General features: G+C 38.3%; 2 protein-coding genes across 3 annotated transcripts; both read right to left on the bottom strand.

Annotated features, from left to right (window-relative positions):
• Positions 1–197: 197 nt before the first annotated feature.
• LOC137100341 (proline-rich protein 29-like) lies at positions 198–4,612 on the bottom strand. 2 transcript variants are annotated; one of them, XM_067478116.1, is made up of 6 exons: positions 4,491–4,612; positions 4,076–4,175; positions 2,493–2,608; positions 1,844–2,016; positions 525–598; positions 198–376 (listed from the first exon to the last, which is right to left on the bottom strand). In XM_067478116.1, the coding sequence occupies exons 1-6, from the start codon at positions 4,557–4,559 to the stop codon at positions 330–332; spliced, it is 579 nt and encodes a 192-aa protein (XP_067334217.1). In that variant the 5' UTR covers positions 4,560–4,612; the 3' UTR covers positions 198–329. The 2 variants fall into 2 exon arrangements, with proteins under 2 accessions (XP_067334217.1, XP_067334216.1); XM_067478115.1 differs by lacking the exon at positions 198–376 and having other exon boundaries at positions 390–598.
• An 8,965-nt stretch (positions 4,613–13,577) lies between these two features.
• On the bottom strand, positions 13,578–15,174 carry rprml (reprimo-like). The gene has a single exon (XM_067477941.1). It carries the CDS (start codon positions 14,621–14,623, stop codon positions 14,288–14,290), a length of 336 nt encoding a protein of 111 aa, XP_067334042.1. The 5' UTR covers positions 14,624–15,174; the 3' UTR covers positions 13,578–14,287.
• Positions 15,175–20,459: the final 5,285 nt, after the last annotated feature.

The following is a 20,459-nucleotide window of genomic DNA, read 5'->3' as shown; positions in this document are numbered from 1 at the left end:
TCACAGTGCGTATCCACTGTAGCATGCAGAGTCACTGTGAAGGCTTTTAAGTACAGGAATACATCTTGCCTGTGGTTTGTTTGCCATCCCACTTAGCATCTGTTGCTACTCCCTACTGGATAGTTTAGGGAATGCAGGTTAAACAAAGCAAAGGAAGCTATAAACATAAATATGTATGAGTATTGCATTTATTTGGTTAATCACTTGTAAATGAAGGTATCATTTTACGTTAGATATAAAATAATGTGCTTTAATTGAAGATTATTAAACTTATATAGTTTTCCACTAGTGGTGCCTATTCAAAGCATATTTGATGAGTGAATTAATAGTCACTTTTTCTTCTTCTCTGCTTTTGCCTCAGCAGTGCTGGTTCTCTCTAAAAAAATGCAAGTCAAAAGATAAAACATTTCAATATCTGTGCCATCACTTGTCTTGTCAAGGTACTTTGAAGACCCCTATGACATCACAGGAGCAAACACTGTTAATTGATTGTTGGCCAGGTGTTTCTATGTACTGTGTTTTACCTGCTGTAGCAGCAAAGATGGCTCCCACTGTCCCCGAGGTGCTGGTGAGGGGCAGAGGGGGAGCGACCACAGGCCTGACAACACAACAAATTAATCAAACATATTATTTAGTGTTGTGTTATTACCAGGATTTATTTTTTATGAATGAGCAATCATAAAATATCTGAAAGCGAATGATAATGATCAATAGATGGAGTTATTTTCTGCAGGAGAAACAACATGACCTGAGATAGATTGGAAGGTCCAATATGTTTGTGTGAAAAAAAATTGCAGTTTTTTGCAGTGATTGTCAGGACTATATATACAATTCCTTCCGGCTACTATTTCCGCTTTTCTAATAAAGAAAAGATGAGAAGTCAAGGACTGTTTAATAGACATGAAGCTTGCTTCCTTCCCCATGTTCTCAGTTGTCTCATAAAATCAGTTTTTTGGTGAGCTATATCAACAATGGATATGATACATTTTATTATTTCTAATGCATTACACATATGCGATAGTATCGATGGCAGCATGGTGGTGGAGTGGAATTTAAATCCACCTGCTGGCTGTTAACTTTCTATGACAAGTTTGCTTGTTTTCCCCAGTCTGTGGATTTCCTCAAAAGACACAAATGTCAGTTGGTGACTCTATATTGCCCATAAGTGTGAATGTGAGTGAATGGCTGTCTGTCTGTGTTGGCCCTGTGATAGAATGGAGACCTGTCCAGGGTGCCGGAAAGGCTCCAGTCCCCTACAACCCTGAACAGGATAAGCAGTTACAGATAATCGATGGATGAATGATATTACGGTTGTATTCTGAACTGTACAGAGCCACATTAAGGTAATAAGTAAGGTTTACTCAATATAAAATATAAATATATAAATATAAAATTTTCTTGCTATTTGCCCTGTATTAAAATAAGAAAATCTACTAAATCCCACACAGGTTAACTAATAGTAGGGTCCTGCCACACCTGTAGTAATTCACAGCCATTATCTTAACCAAAGCATTTACATGGATGAATGGGTCTGTCTTGAACAGTGGACTCTCTTTACAGAGAAACCTTAACTAATATCAACTAATAATGTCATTCTTTGTCTAACTATACTGTGTATAAAGACTGTATAACTGTATTAAAAACCATAAAACTGCCTGCCAGTAGGAAATGGTTTGATACTATACAAACTTGCTTATTTAATAAATCTGATGGATTTTCTGGATTTTGTTTCAGTTTGATAAATGTGCCTTTGACTTTTGATTCAGTCTGACAGTTAATTTTCTGCACCAACAGTAATGATGTGTTATATGAAATGTAATGCACATAGGAGAGGTCTGATCACCTGTCTCTATGTGACTGAGCAGAGCTTGGTTTGTTAGGGTCTTCTGGGTAGAACAGTGTGGCCTGAGGCAGGAGCCATGGAGGACAGGGCATGTACTGGACAGGCTGGTAATAGTGGTGATATATCTCTGGCTCAGCCTCATTCTCTTGAATTATAACCAGATCTCTTGGAGCCTGACACAGTTTGGAAGAAAAACAGTCAAACTTTAATGCATTTTTCAGTGCAATACCTAGATTATTATAGATTTTGAACATTTTTTTTGTTTGTTTGTTTGTTTTAATTCAGGAAGAGAACAAGTTTTTGAGGAATAAACAAATTTCTAAATTAAATCAAGGTGGAATTTAAGAAAATACTTGAAAAATATAATGCTCCAAATTTCCTGCAACTCATTTTTGGCAGTTAAAAATGTAGCATGTTCAAAAACATCAACAGTCAACTGACAGAAATTGTTGGGATTTGATTCCTAACTAAATTTATATGTAAATTAAATGTAAATTTCCTTTTCTCTATATGTTGTCGAATAAAGATAAAGGTGGTATACTCAAACTAACTTTCATATCACAAAATCCATCATCTGTTTCCTTTAATAGTTTTACTCCAAATTAAAACTCAGCTCATTAACTGACCCTGACCCATGTTTGGTACCCACCTTAGTGCCCAGTGGGGAGCCTGAGCATCCAAACAACCTGAGAGCTGACATGGTCATATTGTTCATGATCACCTGGTGTATCTGGGCATTCTGGATCATCATCAGCTCTACAAGGTCTGCATATTAGAGAATAGAGAATATACACACACACACATACACAGAGAGAGAGAGAGAGACAGACACAGAGGGAGAGAGAGAAACAAATTCAAAATTATCTGAGATTTGTCTTTTTTGTTTTATCTTCCTTTTGTCCTCCCTCAGGGTGACTAGGTGATTAACCCAGAAGGTGGTGAATGAGGTGCCTGGCTCAATTTTCCCTCCTCCTCATCACTAAATATTTGTTTGGCAATGACTCATCTCAGTGAGTTATCTTGCTCCTACCCAGCAGTGCAAATATGATTTCTGACAAAGGTTTAGGAAAGTCAATTACTATAATTCCACTGCAATTTAAAAACTCATACTTTATTTGGCAGGCAAGAGTTTTCCCAATATTTTTTATCACCCTTAGAAGTTATTTAATGTTTACAGCTAAATAAATGATATCTCTGAGCCCCAGTGGTTTGTTAGGTCAGTGGTGCAACATTCAGTATGTTGACAAACTTTGTGATGTTTCATCATCTTGAAGGGGTTGAGTACATAATGAAATTCAATCTATTGATAGCTGGTTCAATTGGGTTTGCCTAGCTCTTGCAGTTTTTGTATTCTCTTAGGTGAAACTGTTTTATCAGTATTGTCGCCTTCCATTTTTGAAACACCATTTAAAAGACTGAAAATCATTTGTTGTGTCAAACTGATGAACTGATTTGTTGTGTGTTGCTGGCATTCAATGACAGCTCCGTGTTAATAGACTCAGAATTGTAACTCAACAAATGAAAGCAAATGAGGTAAACAAATTCACACATCCGTCAGCATGGCAGCTAATGGGCCTCAGTCAATTGAATGTAACACTGGAACAGACATGATTACATTAGCCATCACTTGCAGTTGTAACAAAGAAGAATGCGTAAACTCCAAACCCTGTAAATGCCACAAATGTATAGATCAAGAGGAACATACAAGGAGTTTCTTTAACCTTTTTTCTTTGACCAGTTGCATTTTGTGATTTAGAAGTATATTCAATTTGTATTAAAAGTAAGAATTGTTTTATAGTTTTGGTGATAGTGACACATTAGATTATATTAGAAAATCAGTATAATTTCCTGTTTGCTGAAATCCATATGCACAGTAATATAATTTGACATTTTTGGAACACATTGCACTTGAAGTAATGAGCTGCTGGAAGACCTTTAACCTTTGAATGGCTGAACTAAATGCCACTGACTTACAAAACGGTATTTTCAATAACTGACTAATACTTTAAAAGTTGTAAAAAGGGCTGACTAAAACCTGCTGGAGCGTTAGGGCAGGAATTTTACCCACAATGTCACAGACAAACACATGCACACACATTTCCTGCAATTGTCTAAGCTCAAGGAAAAGACTATAAATAATATGTCTGAGTGCTTTCTAGTAGGCAGGTGATGTGACAGATAGGCAAGAACAGCTGTGAGATTTAGTTTGTGTGTGGTGACAGTCTGCCATACCCTCCTTGACATGACCACCAGGCCTAATGGAAGGTGCCAAGCTGGGAGGCATCATGGTAGCTGGAAGGTGTTGCAGGATAGTGTAGGGCTGCTGAGGAGCCTGGGGAGCAGAGATGGGACTGTAATGAGGCTATCTGCCTGGAGGCACAGTGGCTGAGAATACAATACAGTACCTTCCTAAACAGGGAAGGAGGCTCTACTCAGTGCGAAGAGAGGAAAATCAGAGGATTATCTTCCCACACACAGACAATATTAAAAACATCACTCCTACTAATACTAGAACTTATTGTTTTATGACAAAATACTGGGGACCTGTGACAACAAAGAGCAGAAAGTTAGTCGTTGCTAAGACAAGGAACTTTAGCCAACAGTCAAAAAACCACCAAAGAGACTGGACTGAAAAATGCACACTTACAGAGAAAATCTCAAAAGTATGTGGATCATATGGCTCGACGTGTGGATAAATATCTTCTGTCCATGCCATATGTGAGAGCTTGAGTTGATATTATTTACAAGATACACAGTATGTAATCCTAACCCGTTTGCTCAAGTGCAGAGGCACGCAGTAGCAGGTTGCCAAGGTGCCTAAACATAAGCAACAGTCTGCACATGCATATGCGCACACACTCACCCACACAACACATACACACTCTTCCTCCATCTGTGACCACAAAATTGACCTATAGTGTGGAGTACAGACTGTTTGTGTAATTAAACTCACTTTAGAAGCCAAAAGCAGAGCAGCTGGTAACTCAGAAAATTAAGTCTATAAAAAGTATCCACCCTCCTTGGATTTTTATATATTTTTATGTTTGTACAACAGTGAATCACAGTGGATGTAATTAGTTTTGTATGACAATGATCAAATCAAATGAACATCTGAAAGGCCAAAGTAAGAAATATCCACAATTTAACTAAAATTAAAACCTTTATGTAGGTTGCCATGCTCTATGTTAATAATGTGATTATAGTCAACAATAAATTATTAAAAAATATTTCTGATTATTGTGATAATGAGATGTTTATCTAGATTAGCACACAATAATATTGTCGTGGCAAAAACTGTAAGGCAAGTTTAGGAGGTAAAAGGCAGCTCACAGTCTTGGTTATGGTGAGTTTAATCAGAAAAACAGAGAAACATGCAGAGCAGTACAGAACTACACTCATGAGTGGGTCAATCAGATTTACAAGGTTTACAGGTTAAGGGTGTCTTTTAATCACTCAGGTCAGCAGCTGAATTCACAAAAAGGACAAAAGAATGACTCAATGCAAATCAACCTTACAGACATACGGGTGAATACACAGTGGTCAGGAATCTAATTAGCAAGTCTCTAAGACAACTCATCTCCTATGTGTCCCCTGCTGGGACAGCTTCCCGATGAAGCTGTGGTCTAAAGACACTGCAGACAGAAGGTCTGCTGAGGTGCTAAACTGCATTTGGTCACCATAAAGAGCTATTTTGCATTTGTAGGAAAATTTACACCATTGTTCATTTCTAATTCATGCACTTTATTCTTTAGAAACATTCAGTAGGTTTCTAGCACATAATTACATCTAAAAGAAGGTATATATTTATGGTGTTTTATAACTTTCTCTTAACCTTTAGCTGCCTAAACTGAGGTTGTTTTCTTGCAATATCTTAATAATGAAAAGTTTGGGACGGCAGTGGCTCAGTTGTTAAAGAGGCCACCTACTGACTATAGAGTCAGAGGTTCGCGCCACGCTTTTCCTGACCACGCTGTCAAAGTGGCTCTGGGCAAGACACTGTATTAGAAAATAGGGAGTGTTGCTTTATGAAAGGCATCTGGCCTAAAAACTGTGCCAAATCAACGTGCGGACAAATGATGCGCTGTGGCGACCCTGAACTCACAGGATAAGGCTAATGGACACAAACATGACCCGTATTCATTTCCTATGGAATTTTATGGGAACCGCCAATTCTTTTACTGCCAGGAATATATATTCTGTGGACCACATACTCTATCACACAGTAGTCATGAAGGACAAGAACACACATTTCTGAGGTAAAAAAATAAGCTAACATTAGTGTATATATTGTGTGTGTGTTTGTGTGTCCTTTATGACTATTGTATGAAAAAGTATGTGTGTCTTATCATTTCTCATCAAATTTGCCTAGTTTACAGTTTACAAAACTAGCTAGCTAACTAAATTACTAGGTAAATTGTATATATTACATGTTTGTGTGCATTTATTTATGTAGCTACATACTGATCAATGGTTTGCTTGTCATTCAAAACTTTTAGGTAACAGTTGGTGTGGGGGATGCTGTGTCCTGTGATCACATCCAGAAACAATTTATCACCACTGCATACAGTGCTGAAACAAGAAGGCAAGAAAAGAGAGTTAAACACACATGCACATGCGTATACGCTCTCTCGCACAGGGAGTTTAGGTGCTCCCAATCCTTGCATGGCAGCCATCGCCCTCGGTTTGTAAATGTGTGTGAATGAGAAGTAACATTGTAAAGCGCTCTGGATAAAAAGCGCTATATAGGTGTCTATTAACCATTTACATCCACACAAAATGGATGTTAACATTGTTCTATTGCTGTTGTGTTTTTTTTTTCAAAATGTTTTAAAAATGTAAAAAATGTTAAAAAAATGAAAAATAAAAATATTTCAAACATGAAATCATTCTTGTTTTGGACAAGAGTATAATACACATGAATATTTTAAACCAAAATGGCAAAAGTGACATAAAAACACATTGATTCTAACACACATTATTTTTGACCCACTTATGGAAGAGTGTAGGTTCCAGTCACTTGTGCAACTAAGGGTTAACATACGTATTACAAATTATTTTTAAAAATGGAGCAATAGCAGCACATTCCAAACATACTGGCAAGAATTTATACTTGTGCTGTATAAGAAATGTGTTAATGTTAAATTTTAAGTGTGTAACAAATCCCAAGCATATCTCTTGTTTTTCCCCATAAGACATAATCTCAAAACCCAAATGCCCCCAGTCCACCACAAAGCAATTGTGTGTACATTTAACACATTAAACTACAAGCAGTGTGAATAGGTTTCATTCATGCTGCTTATAAAACCTAAAACAAGGGAGTAAGATAAAGTGTTACTCTAAATTGTATTACTCATAACACAAATTTAGTTTCTGTTAGGTCTTTTTCTCAGGCTGACATAGAACATTGCTGAGCTTACGCACAATGTGTCATCACACTAGGTTTTCTCTGATCACAGGAACTGTGTTAAACAGCATCCTTGTTTTAAAGAACCCCCAGTCTCTCCACAGGTGATTTGTAAAAAATTATATTTTAAATCACTGTGTGGCCACAGGCATACATCTGTGGAGGGCTCAGAATGCGCAACAACAATGCATGTACATGTATAATAGATAGTTAGAGGCTTGGAGCTCCTCTATGGCAGACGACACTAATTAGCACACAGTTTACATTCACTGTGCCACCCTGCCTTCCAACTCCCCTTCCCTCCTCAACAGCTCCCCATTCCCTGTCAGTCGAAGGGGCTTCTACACCCCCATTGCATCACTAGCTCTGTAATTAAAACACTGTAATCTGGGTGCATAGTCTCTATTTTTAAAAGCTCCTTGTCATGGTGTGGGCAAAGTGACACAAAGAGAAGCATCAAGTGCTGAACTAGGAGAAAGGAGAAAGATAAGGAGGAAAATAGGAACCATTGTAACAGCAGGTAATGACCAACTCTGTGAGAGATGAGGAAACTAATAAACTTTAATTGGGAAAATGGCCCAACTATATTTTTAATTTCTCATGCTGTTATCCAGTGCAGCCCACACACCTCGCATCAACTCCTTTGGACAAACAAATTGTTTTTTTTTTTAGTAACAAGAAAAGAGAGAGAGAAAATAGTACAGTGTGAATATGTAATCCACATCTTAACAGTTTCATAAGACTATAAAGACAATGTTAACACCATAAAATAGGATGCAGTTTTTCAATCTTTCACTAGAATTATATTGAGAGTTGTGCATTTTGCCAAACATTGTTGTTGGTATTACTCAAATAAAAAACATAATTAAAATATTAACATCATGGGCTATGTAATTTTTCTGTTATACATATCTTATGTTTTCCTTTGTGCCATTCCGGACAGTGACAGAGTTAATTAATTTGCACACATGTATTATGCTAATGGGATATAAAAAATATGAATTTAGCATTTTGATCATAATGTTGTTTAAATTCCAATTGTCCAGCCTTATCATGAAGTGCTACAAAGTCACAAGATTTGTCGACAAACCCAGTATATATATGGAATATTAAATACATTTCATAAACCACACATGCATAACTGATATGTCAGATGTGATTGTATGGGATTGAACTGCTGAGGTACGATTCAATTATTTGCACTTCTTAAGGTTCAGTAATATTTAATCGGTCATTCACCGACACACACACACACACACACACACACACACACACACACACACACACACACACACACACACACACACACACACAGACACACACACAAACTTTCTCTCATACACACACTCACTCAGAGAGACAGAAATGGTCATCAGTGTTGATTAGCTCATTGCATTAGGGATCATTTATTCATACCCCAGGGGTGGTGAAGGAAGGGCATGCACTGAGACACCCAGCGGCTCTCTCTGCATCAAAGCTAACAGCACTAACTACATTATGCTGAACGCATTAAAAGTAAATAGCACGGCAGCTCAACTTAATGCATTTTTCCAAATGTTTTCCTATTAGCTGGCTGGGGTTGGTAACTGTGATGGTGACAGTAAAATGACAAATTTGAAGTTAAAGCTCTTGTCATTAGTCCATAAGTCTAACTCATTTCAGCCCCCCTTACACACACACACACACACACACACACACACACACACACCTTTCTTTTACACACACACACACACACACACACACACACACACACACACACACACACACACACACACACACACACACACACCTTTCTTTTGCCTCACTCCCTGCGGCATCGGCTCAAGAACATGGCCATTACCTTTCCCGGTTCCTATGGCAACACCACCCTGCAGCCCTTATGTGGTGGCAGCAGTGAGTTTGTGGCTGCGTATGCATGTGCGTGGTATGCTGAGGTTTGTTTAGATAAGTAAAGAGTATGTTGTATTTTTAAAATTTTATGTCATCCTATTCCTCTCATCTCCTGTAATTGATGAACTCAGACCTAAGAAAGATCATGTTCAACAATTAAGATTTTATGTTTTCGTTAATGAGAGCACACATGGTGCTGTCCAATTTATGTTTACGGGTTTGTAAAAACTTTCTAGCTGTGTTATAATTTTTTTCTGACTGATCCCTGCGGCAGGTGCAGTAAATCTCTGATTAGAACAATTAGCTGTCGGAAAGACTCTGTCCTTTCTCATCAGGGCCTATTCAGCGTCATCTCAGCCCCGTTGGGGAAGCAGTGAAGTTTCTAGCCTTCTCACTGGCAATCTTCGATAATGGTGAATTTAAAAAAGCAGTGACACAAAGAGATGATATCTAGAGACAACAAGAGCCCAAGAGTGACATGACAGAGCCAAAACAGAGGGTGAATGTTATTCTCTTTTTGGTGGGCCACTGTCTGACATGCAGGGCTGAAGCAGGAAGACAGCCAGAGAAGCAATGTGAGATAAGGCTTTGAATATATCTCGCTTCTTTTTCCCTTCTCCCCAAGGAACATGGCTGACTGACAGACACTCCCCACCTCCTCCCTTGGCTGTGGGCAAGCTTTGCCTAATGCCTTCCACCAACCGGAGCCAATTAACACATCTCTAAACATGCTCTAAGTTTATTAATACACAATAAACTTGTTAGCCACAGACAGCAATTATCTTTCATTCGACCATTTAAATTTAAGTGGTTGGAGGAAGTGTTTTGTGGGCGAGCGGAACTGTTTGTAATATTGCTTCAGAACAGTGCACAGGTTTATGGTCAATATTAATGATTTCCAGCAGAAATCAATGGGATGAGACACCTATTGCCCTCTTGAGAGGCCACTGCCATCAGAGAAAAGGATTCGAATGCCATTCACAGCGACTAGAATCAGCTCCCATTGTGTTGGATGTTTGCTTTTTGTTGATTGTGGGCTTGATTAGTCCCATGATCATCTCCATCTGATATAATGCAGCAAATCCGGTGTTGTTTTGTCTCAACTCCCTTTCTTCAATGTTCCTCTGAATGCTGACTTAATCAGACACAACCTGTCCCAAACTCCCTCCTTCGGTTTAATCTGACATCCCTGTCGAGCAGCGTCTTTTCACTCTGACTGGAACTGTGTGTGTGCCCAGACCCGAAAATTCAGACACAGAGATGAAAGATGCTTTAGTGCAACACCATCACTCACGAGAATTAGATTTATCCTTACTACCAAAGGCCTGTACAGACTATGAACGCTATTATGTTCCATCAAAACTTTCCTTCGAGTTTAAGGCTCATTAGATTCAAAATAGTTTATGATTTCAACAATGAGATTTTTGGCACATGGGAAGGAGCGTGCCACTCTCAATAACAGTGATTCACTGATTGATGTACCTGTTTTGTTTTAGTGTATAAAAGCTGCAGTGCAGAAACAGATTGCGGGGCCCCCTGTGCTCATACTACATCACACTAACACTGGCTTTCTCCCCGTTTGTTTCATTTTGTTGCAGACATCTGGTCTTTCTGAATTTGATTAAGCTCTTTACACAAAATAGCACATGTGAGAGCTAAACCTGTGACTACTAAGTATTAATTTGCATATTATTTGTAATGACTCATACACAACGGAGTGAGGTTTGGATTTAAGGGTCCTACTTTTTATGTGTAAAATCACTACTTCCTTGAGATTATGGTTTCTATTATTTTGTGCTTTTAAGGCACACAAATAGTGTCCACTTTTGTAAGAAACAAGTAGGGGGGAATTCATTTAAGTAAAAGGCTTTTGTTGTTTCCTATTTTCACAGACCAGTTCTTTTTGCTTTTATGTTGCCGTCCCTCATTTCCAATTAATTTTTATTTTCGAATACAACATATCACGTTGTTTTTATCATTTTCAGTTTTAGTTTCCTTTATAAGAAAATGTGACTGTACAGTATGAATCCTGTGTCATTGGCGGTTTGTGGTATCTGAGAATGAGAAATTCATGAGACAGCAGACAGATAAAAAAACCCCAGGAGAGGAAGGGACAGAACTGCTAGAGTGAGAACGTACTGACATACTGGCAGGTGAAGTTCAGGACCGGGCAAGTAAAGAAGCGCAATGACACATCAACAGAAACCTGAAGAATGCCTTGGGCATTTAGCTGTCAGCTTAGCAACTATTATGAAATCAACAACAGTCACAAAGGGAAATGATGCTTGCGTTCACACTGAGAATATGTTTAGCAGAGATACACATTTGTGAGTGTGAAATGATGTAGGTGTATAATATTGTCGATGTTTCAAATGTGTTAATTGAGTTAGTGCTTGTGTGTGTATGCATAAAAGTGTGTGACCAACTTTTCAACTTCATGGAAAGAATGAGGCAATGTTGTTGCTTGTTCATTTGTCTGCGCATAATAGATTTATTTAAAATTTCATGAGTTTGAATGCAAGGACTATTGGTTCCCTTCTGAATTGGATGAAGCACAATTTGCCTGGGGTGATATGGAAAAACAGATGTGTGTATGTTTATCTGCATGTGTGGATTTGTGCATTGTTGCCTGTGTGCTACGGTGCTTTTAGTTTTGACAGAACTTCCACCATTTCTAATTGGTGCATGCCAGTAGGGCAGCCAGCTACAAAAGTGAAGGGAATAGTGTAACATAAGTTTTTGGAATGAGTGCCAAATGTGTGCACGTGTGTGTCTTCATGTATGAGTTCACCGAAGGGGGAGGAAGAAAGATGGAAAAAAGTGTTTGTATCCATTCACTTGTGTGAGATATGAGACCCTGTTTCTGTTTCTCAACTTCACTGCATGTACTGTATTGTTAATGGTTCATCCTTTGAATATAACATGTCCTATTAGAAACAGATCGACTTGGTTTGAGAAAGGCCACTTAATCCTTGTGGGAACTGCAGCAGCATAGAAAACTGGTGTGTTGTGTGTCTCTGCCTTTAATCAAAAACATGGAGGGAATTAAAACCCACTGTCATTTGTATTTTTTATGTTTCTTATGTTTATTAAGTTTCTCGTGGAAAAGAGAGTTAATATAATAAGAGAGGTAATAAGAATATAATATGTGTTTTCACTTAAAGCCACTTTTCATGGGAGACCTGTCTTTCTTAAGTGCTGAGTGCACCTGCTGGTTTAATTGCCATTGTTTTTGTCATGATGTCATGGCCAGTGCAGTTCCTAATTTTCTGTGAGGTCTTTAAAAGGTCAGCGGTGATGCTTCCTGACAATCAAATGTGAATCAGAACTACTGCTAAAGCTTGAAGCACACCAAACTTGCATAGCTGCACACACTTCAGAATATACTATGATTATTGCAGATCAATCAATTGGTGAAAGAAAGGAGCATGATTCTATAACAGATTGTGGATAAATGCTTGGTGCTCCATGCTTCTCTTAAGCATATGTTCAGTGATAGTGGGCGACTTGTAGTGCCTCTGAAGTGAGAAACTCTTGAAAGAAATCAGGCAAGATGGTGAGTAATTTTAATTGACATAAAGCTAAGCCAGGAGGAGCGACTTTTGTGTAATGAAGTGACAAAATTAACACCTAATAAAGAGAGAAAAAACTTGTAATTTTCAAGTATTTAGTGCATTCTTTGCTTTTATTCAGCACCTGAAGACATTCGGTGTTCTATTTTTCATTTGTTTGCAACATTTCTGAATTAGCAAATAATGTTCCGTTGCAACATTCATTGCTAAAACCTGTTGTGTGTTTTTGGATTAGGGCGGTATAAAGCAACAATACACTAGTTGAGTAACTTCTCAAACTCTTAAGGTGCAGTGGGGGCTGAAGTGGTGTGGGTGAGCCTGAATGTTTCTTGACTGCAGCTGGTCACTCTTCCAAGACATCAGATTAAATACTGTGAAGCCAGTGTATCAGTCTGTTGCCTTGAGATGGATAACTCAGCCTGGCCTCTAAGGCCTCTCTATAAAGCTGCAATAAAGGCCAAGCTGCTCTTGTTGTGTACCTATCTTGTGCTATCTGACAGTATCAGACTTTGTCTTTGTTTAAAGCTAGAACAATAACCTTTTCCATAATATCCATCAAATACAAAGGTGCACCCACTGTAGTGCTTTGGTGTATTCCCTTGATGCTTTTATGTTTGCAAAATTAGTCATCAGATATGATTATATGTGAAGAAAAAGAGGTTTCAGAGAATGTCACGTGTCTGATTTGATTATTAAAAAGAAAACAATTCTTATTATATTACGTAATTAAACCTGGCTTATAAAAATGCAGTCAAACATTCGAAAACTCATGAAACCTGATTTTTGCAAACTAATGTGCAAAAAATAATCAAAGCATTTTTCAATTGCACACATCATGTCAATTAACAGATGACAAAGATAATTATGGTCATTCAGTGTTTTTAATTGCATGCTGCAATTTCAAGTTTTTGGTACAAAACAATTCATGCAGCATTAGTGATTTCAAAAGTGCAAAACGGGTCCAAACATCACTTTTACAGACCAGCTAGCGAACATGCCAAGGACCGGAGTCAAGCTTTGACGGAGTTTGTTGAAATACGTGCAAGATATCAGTATTTGGTGCGCATTTAACATATGAAACCAAGAACCTAAAATAATTATAGAGAATATCCACATTTCTATCAAGACTGCCGAGCACACAGACGTGGTATAAGAATAAGTATAAGAATTCATCATCGTGCTTTTAAGAACATCATCATTGACTAATATTTTATTTCAAATTTACAAAAACGAAAGAATAAACAAAAGTAAGGTAACAGATTGTAAACATTTCGTCACTTTGTTCAAGTTGGCAATAATAAATTCACTCAAAATACTCAGATCGGCCCACGTGTAAACAATTGGCCGTCTTTTACGCACGTTCATGACGCGCAAACACTGGTCACTAGGGTACTTTCCTGTCGTCATTTTTCGGAAGGAAGTGTGAAGTTCTTGCATATGTTTCCTCACTAGGACACACAGATAGGGTCTTTAATACGTACATGCTGATGCAGAACTTGACCTGCAGTTGCAAATGCGCACCAGATCCTCGAACCGGATCCTGCTCTCCAGTTCTTCACAATTTATGCTCTCTTTGCTCTAGCTGAGCCCAATCATGACTGTCTCCACGTCTTTGGAGGGTCTCCGATCCTTCACCAGAAAGTTAATCATGCTCTCAGATTTGATCATCAGGTTGCACCCCAGAAAAAATATACCGAACACGACAGTGAGTGACAATACGCACAGCACCGCGATTTGCACCACACGCATGACAAAGAGTTTGCGCTCATCTTGCAGCAGCACCAGGGATCCACCGCCGTCTCCAGTCACCACGTTGTCGGTGTCATTACCGGAGTATGTCGAAAGAGTCCCAGCGAGGGTCTGACTCCCGTTAAACAGCGCGTCCTGGGTCATGTCGAAGAATGAGACGTTCATGTTGCCTTGCGAGTATGCAAATAGACAATCGACTCCAACTGAAAGGCAAAGAGTCTCACGAGAAAATCTGGAGTGCAAGCAAAACTTTGCGTCATGTGAACGCTCAGACTATAATGGGAAAAACGTAAACTGGCTTTTAAAGTCCTGGTCTGCAAACAAACATTGTGTTTTTTTCACAGCTCCAATGCGTAATTACCACGTCTACTTCACCGGAGTGTTTGCTGCAATCAACGCATCAGGTGCACCAAAAAGTAAGTTCCTACAACGCAGAGTTCGTGTTTTTCTGACTTTTACCGAATCTCCTCAGTCAGCGCGATACAAAACGTGTGTCCCTCTGGCGCAATAAGAGACAGACCAGCCTGCCAGTGCTTCTTTTGTGCCAAGTCTCTGGTGCGTTTTAAAGTGATGATGAGTTCCCCATGGACCACACAGCCACTCCTCACCAGGGGTGGCAGTCAGGTGGCCTCAGATAATGCGCTGCTCCTCTGATGCGCAGACATATGAAAAGACACAGGGCTAATTTGACGTTCTAGGCTGGCATTTATAGTTCAGTTATTATTTGTTGTGAATGGCTTCCCCTGGAGCGCCAAGCAAAACAAAAATCATGCATTAGATAATACACTGCCAGATTTATTTATTTTTCTGGAGAAATATAGCAGTTCTCCCCTTTTAACTGTGGCAAAGGGGCAAGTGTGAATTTATTTCAAACTACGCCCTGTTAGTGTTAAGAAAATGAGGACTGAAACCAAAGATTAAAACCCACTTAGTGCCCATTTATGCATATGTATAATGCCCTAAAAGCCTCACTAATACTGATTTAGACTTACATTAACTTTAAAGGCTCCTAATGAAAGTGTTCAGAACCATTTACAACTTGAACACATTCAGTTCAATTAGAATGAATTTGAGTGGTACATTGCTATCTGCACTACAAAACAATAAAAACTTAAGAAACTGAGAGATATTTATAGGCTTTATTGGCTGTTGCTGAGGAAACTGTCGCTGTGCATCAGAAGCCTTGAGAGATACTAATATAAGCAAGTGGGCTATGAATTAAAAATGACACATTAATCAATAAACAATGATTGAACCATGGCAATTATTTACCAAAAAGGGTGTCTCTCTTCCTTGCATCGAACCTACTGGCATAAAAAGCAAACAATTCCCTGTTTACTGCAATTTGGATTTGAATTTATACACAAAACAGGATGGTTTTATTGGTCCATTTAATTTAAGTGTGGACCCCCCTGTGGTTCAAGTGACTGGAACCATGAGGGGAAGCAGCATCTCCTGAAAAAATAATTAGATCTGGTTCAACTTTCTTTGTGGTGCCACATGTCCACATAGCATCACGGTGGATTGTTTTGTTAGATAAATGCTAATTCTTATGTTTCTAAACCAAAGATATATGTTGAACAATCCTGTCTGTAAATATTCCAAACTACTGTGCTGTGTTTAGATGTTTAACAGATTTTAAATACAGACATTTGATTGTTTTAGTAAAGATAACATAATAGTGATCAAGCCATTGTTCATTTTACTTTCATTATCAGTATTGTTGACAGAAGTTATCCTTTAGATTGAACACTAAGAGACTAAGAGACAATTTTCATGTCACATTCCGATAAAACAGGAAACTGCTTGCTTTTAAGCCTGCTGTTTCCTAAGAAAGGAAACAGCAGGCACAATGAAAGCAAAAACGACAACCCATTACTTCACAATATAAGGTTTCATTTTCATGAGGTCAGTACTTTAGTGACAGTGTGCACCTGAGGAAGAATTTATATATTTTGTGCCATAACAGGGTATTTATCTATAACATGGTATTTACCTCTGAATTGGTGTATGAAAAAAAAATTCTGCTTATAATTTAAATTAACTCTAGGTTCAATTATAACCCCTCAAACTGCTCCCCAAACATTACCATAGCCCCACCCAAATGTCCATTCCCCTATTTTATCCTCAGTTGTACTTCTGTGGATAAATCTGAACAGCTGAGCTAATGAAATATAACAGGTTAATAAAACATGCGTCAAACATTTTCAGTCACTGTCTTAGTATTGTTCATGGAGCCTGTCAGATTAATCTGCTGTTTATCTAAAAACAAAGCCCATGAAATTCAATTTGGGATGCTCCTGAAGTCTGGGTACGCAGCTTTCATCCACCAACTGACAAGCATGTGTACAAACACTGATTAGCTCCATGCACAAATGCTACTCATAAGCCTGGGGGTGGTTTACTTTCTGATCATTATTAATGGCTGATAACAGAAAAACAAATATTTTTGAGTACAATAAGATCAAATAATCTCATTAGCTTTGGGATTTTGTTGTCACAACTTAATTGGCAGCATGTAAATCGGCTCTACACAATTTGATTCTGCTCTGTTATTCATTGTGGTGTGATTATGGAAAGTAGCTTGTACATAGACTTCTTCATCTTTGAGTCAATATGCCAATCCTCTGCTTCAGTTAAAACCCGAAATGCCTCTTTGAGGCTTTAAACAAAAAAGCCTCAAAGAATGTGCAAATGAGCAAAAAGTGATTGCAAAGTCAACGAGGAGAAAGCTTCAATAAACATAATTGTTTTAAGCTATTTGTCAAATAGTTTGAAACAATTTGGTCTTGTAGCAATTAAATGCTTTTCAAGACATTTTCAGCTTTTAAACTGAAGAACCTGTTGCAGATTTATAACTTCACAACTACAAGCAGAGATGGTTGTTGTTACTAAAATGAAATATGAGGTTATAATTATATTAGGATGCATATAGACATGAATTTTAGTGTCTGACTTGTTCCTAAGCAACAGTAGACCTGTGAGCCCAGTGACAGATGGTTGGTAAAGTTATTTTGGTTTAGAGGAGAAGGAAAGGGAGGGAGTGATGGGGTGCCTGGACAGAAGAGAGGGGGAAACGTTCCCACCTAACATGAGGGAACAGGCAGCCTAGCAACACAAACTAAGTGAAGACATCCCTAGCAACAAGGAGGTGGTGTTTGACCCCACCCACCTCCCCTTTGCTTCTTATCCATACAATGTTTTTGTTTGTAGTACTGCCATAGCACCTGGACTTACACAAGACCCAAATTGGGCAGACCCTGTGAAGCCCCTGTACCCTGGATGGAAAAGACTTTCCTCCCAACTTTCATTAATAGTTCTTCTCCATCACTTTGGCACAATTTTCAAAGGACCGTTGAAGTTTCGCTTTAACGATACAGCCTTTATTTTTATTTTCCTTTGGGGAGCAATTGTTTAACATGTTTTGTCAAATGACTAAGATGTCCACATTTTAAACAATTGTCAGTTGTATTCATCATCTTGATAAAAAACTGTAAAATGAACACACTATAAAACATTTAGGAAAATGTTCACTGTTCTCAAAATATGTCAAGCCGTTAATTGTTATGATTTACCCACGTTTTCTTCTTGGCTTAGATATTTTGCTTGCCTTGTACCTCAATTGTAAGTCGCTTTGGATAAAAGCATCTGCTAAATGGCTTAATGTAAATGTAAATGTAACATGTACTTTACTATTCACACCCCTTCATTTTTTGCACATTTCTTAAAATTGAAAAAGCAGTTTTGCTTTTTTTTATTTCAAAATAAACACTTTCATCATCTTCAGGGAGCTTATCGCCCAAAATAGCAGAGAAGTGGTGAGAGATGGCTTGTCGAACTGTGTTTATGTGGGACAGCTGTGATGTCATGAAAAAGGGTTTTGTTGCCCATCTAAAGATGCTGAAAGAGTCTCTATCATCATACTCCCCAATCTAGTGTCCAACTGATGGATTTTCTTTCTGGATGGAGTTGGAAAGTATATGATTGTGGACTATTAGGCCAAACTAGATTATTTGATGAGATGATTAATTCTCCATTTTACATCACAGCAGACTGATGGAGGGGATGGATATGGCACACCAGATGATTCTTTCATAATTTTATTACCAGTGAGAATCTATGGTGTGAGGTAAATAAAAATCTAAACAGATAATCACAGAAACTGTGACTCAATTCCTTGACGTAGCATTTTATTTTGGATACTGAGTTTATGCTATGCAGTTCACATTTATTGGACATGGTTTTTCCATAGTACAACTTTTTTCTGAACCATTACAGACATTTAATACTGTGCCAATGTGTTGTATAGCACTGCTCAATTGTACTGTGTTGAATGTACTTATGACTGGAAAATACATTTTTTCACACACATTGGTACAGATGTAAATGCTGTACAAATGACTGTCCTACAGTGCTATTGGAACATTTCATTTTGACCTAATCAGACACACGAGAATATACTTTTGAAACATGAGGTAAAGGTTTTTTGAGTGAGGCAAATCCTTGTGGTGATGAACTACAGCATTGTGCCATAGGTAGAAACAGCTAAACAAATGCATATTAAGCTTTGAGAATGATAATGATGTTTGAGGAAATGAGACCAAGCTTTTGAGAAACAGATTCTGCGTAAGATGCTGTTATTAGCAGATCAAAGCGCACAAAAGACTGTTAGGAAGCCTCTATGTGTGTGTTAGAAAACAAACTAATTAAATGCCAAGAAACAACAGAGAAAGTACATTGTCCAATACAAAAAATTGTTTTAGATATTAAATATGAACAAACCAAGTATTGTAATATGTAGAAATGTAGAATATGTTATGGGCCACGTGATCTTAAGCGGTTTGCCACCTTTGGGACTTTTAAATACATAGTTTCACATACCGTCATTAATTAAACTCTGAAACCTATTGCAGGGATACAACACCACAGCATAGTGATGCCCCACTAAGCAACTGTCAGTCATTGAAGTTATTTTAAGGTGTAATGACTTGATTGCTTTGATTTGCAGGTGGAACGTTAGACTCTGAGACTGTGCGCTGCACCTACTGCAGTATGTCCATTTGAATGGCTGGTGAAAATCTGTTTGAGATACAGATTACGGATTTCATGAATTTAATTGAAGAAATCTTTGCTCAGACTTTGCAGTGCAGACATCCCATGCACTCAGCCACAACCCATTAACCCCATTTCCATTTAGACACGTCTTCACATCTCACTAATGCAGACTACCATGATGTGTCTTGTGTTTTCTATCTTTATCTACCATATTGAGCCAGCTTGTTTTCAGCTTCTTTCTTTCCAGCAGGCTACAATAGACTTCCCACAGTTCTGAAGTCTGGATGCACTTAGAAAAAATGCAAGAACTGAAATGGCCTCTTGTACTCGTGTTTCTCCATCCCTTATGTGTCCTCAGTTGTATGTTTATTTATTTTTACATCCTCCACATATAAGCTGCCATTTCCTGAGACCGAAATGTAAGCTGCAGGTTTACAGGGGCTACAGAAGGAGGAGGCAGATCAGATTGCAAAGCATCACAAAACAAATACACATTGTCCCACGTGATCAACTCTGGGGCACATTTCATAAAGCAGCCAACCCTATACCTGAGAAAAACTCATATACCCCAACTTGACCCTCATACTGATCATTTAAAACCAGCGAAGCAGGAAAGTCTAAGCCGGTTGTGGTTAACCAAGCACTGATTTTGTCTGAGAGCAATTGCATTTTGATATTGGTTCTCTGTGACAGCGTTCTCAGACTCAGTGAAAAGCTTAAAGGGCTCCAGATAGATCTGTAACACAGGTCAAGACTCTACCAACCCCCTTTCCTCCTCTGGCCCCCTCCTCACTTCTTGTTCAGTCTTAATTGGCTGCCATCTGACCCAGTCTCTGGCTTTTTACGTAGGACAACTGATGCTATGCACTTCCCAAAATACCATTCATCTGTAGGGGTGGTTACAGCATAAGATTTTGAAACTAATAGAACCAAATCAATCAATACT

The sequence above is a fragment of the Channa argus genome, chromosome 15, assembly GCF_033026475.1.
Source record: "Channa argus isolate prfri chromosome 15, Channa argus male v1.0, whole genome shotgun sequence".
Taxonomy (NCBI): domain Eukaryota; kingdom Metazoa; phylum Chordata; class Actinopteri; order Anabantiformes; family Channidae; genus Channa; species Channa argus.
Note: the sequence above shows the minus strand (reverse complement) of the source record. Positions and strands in the feature narration are given on the sequence as shown.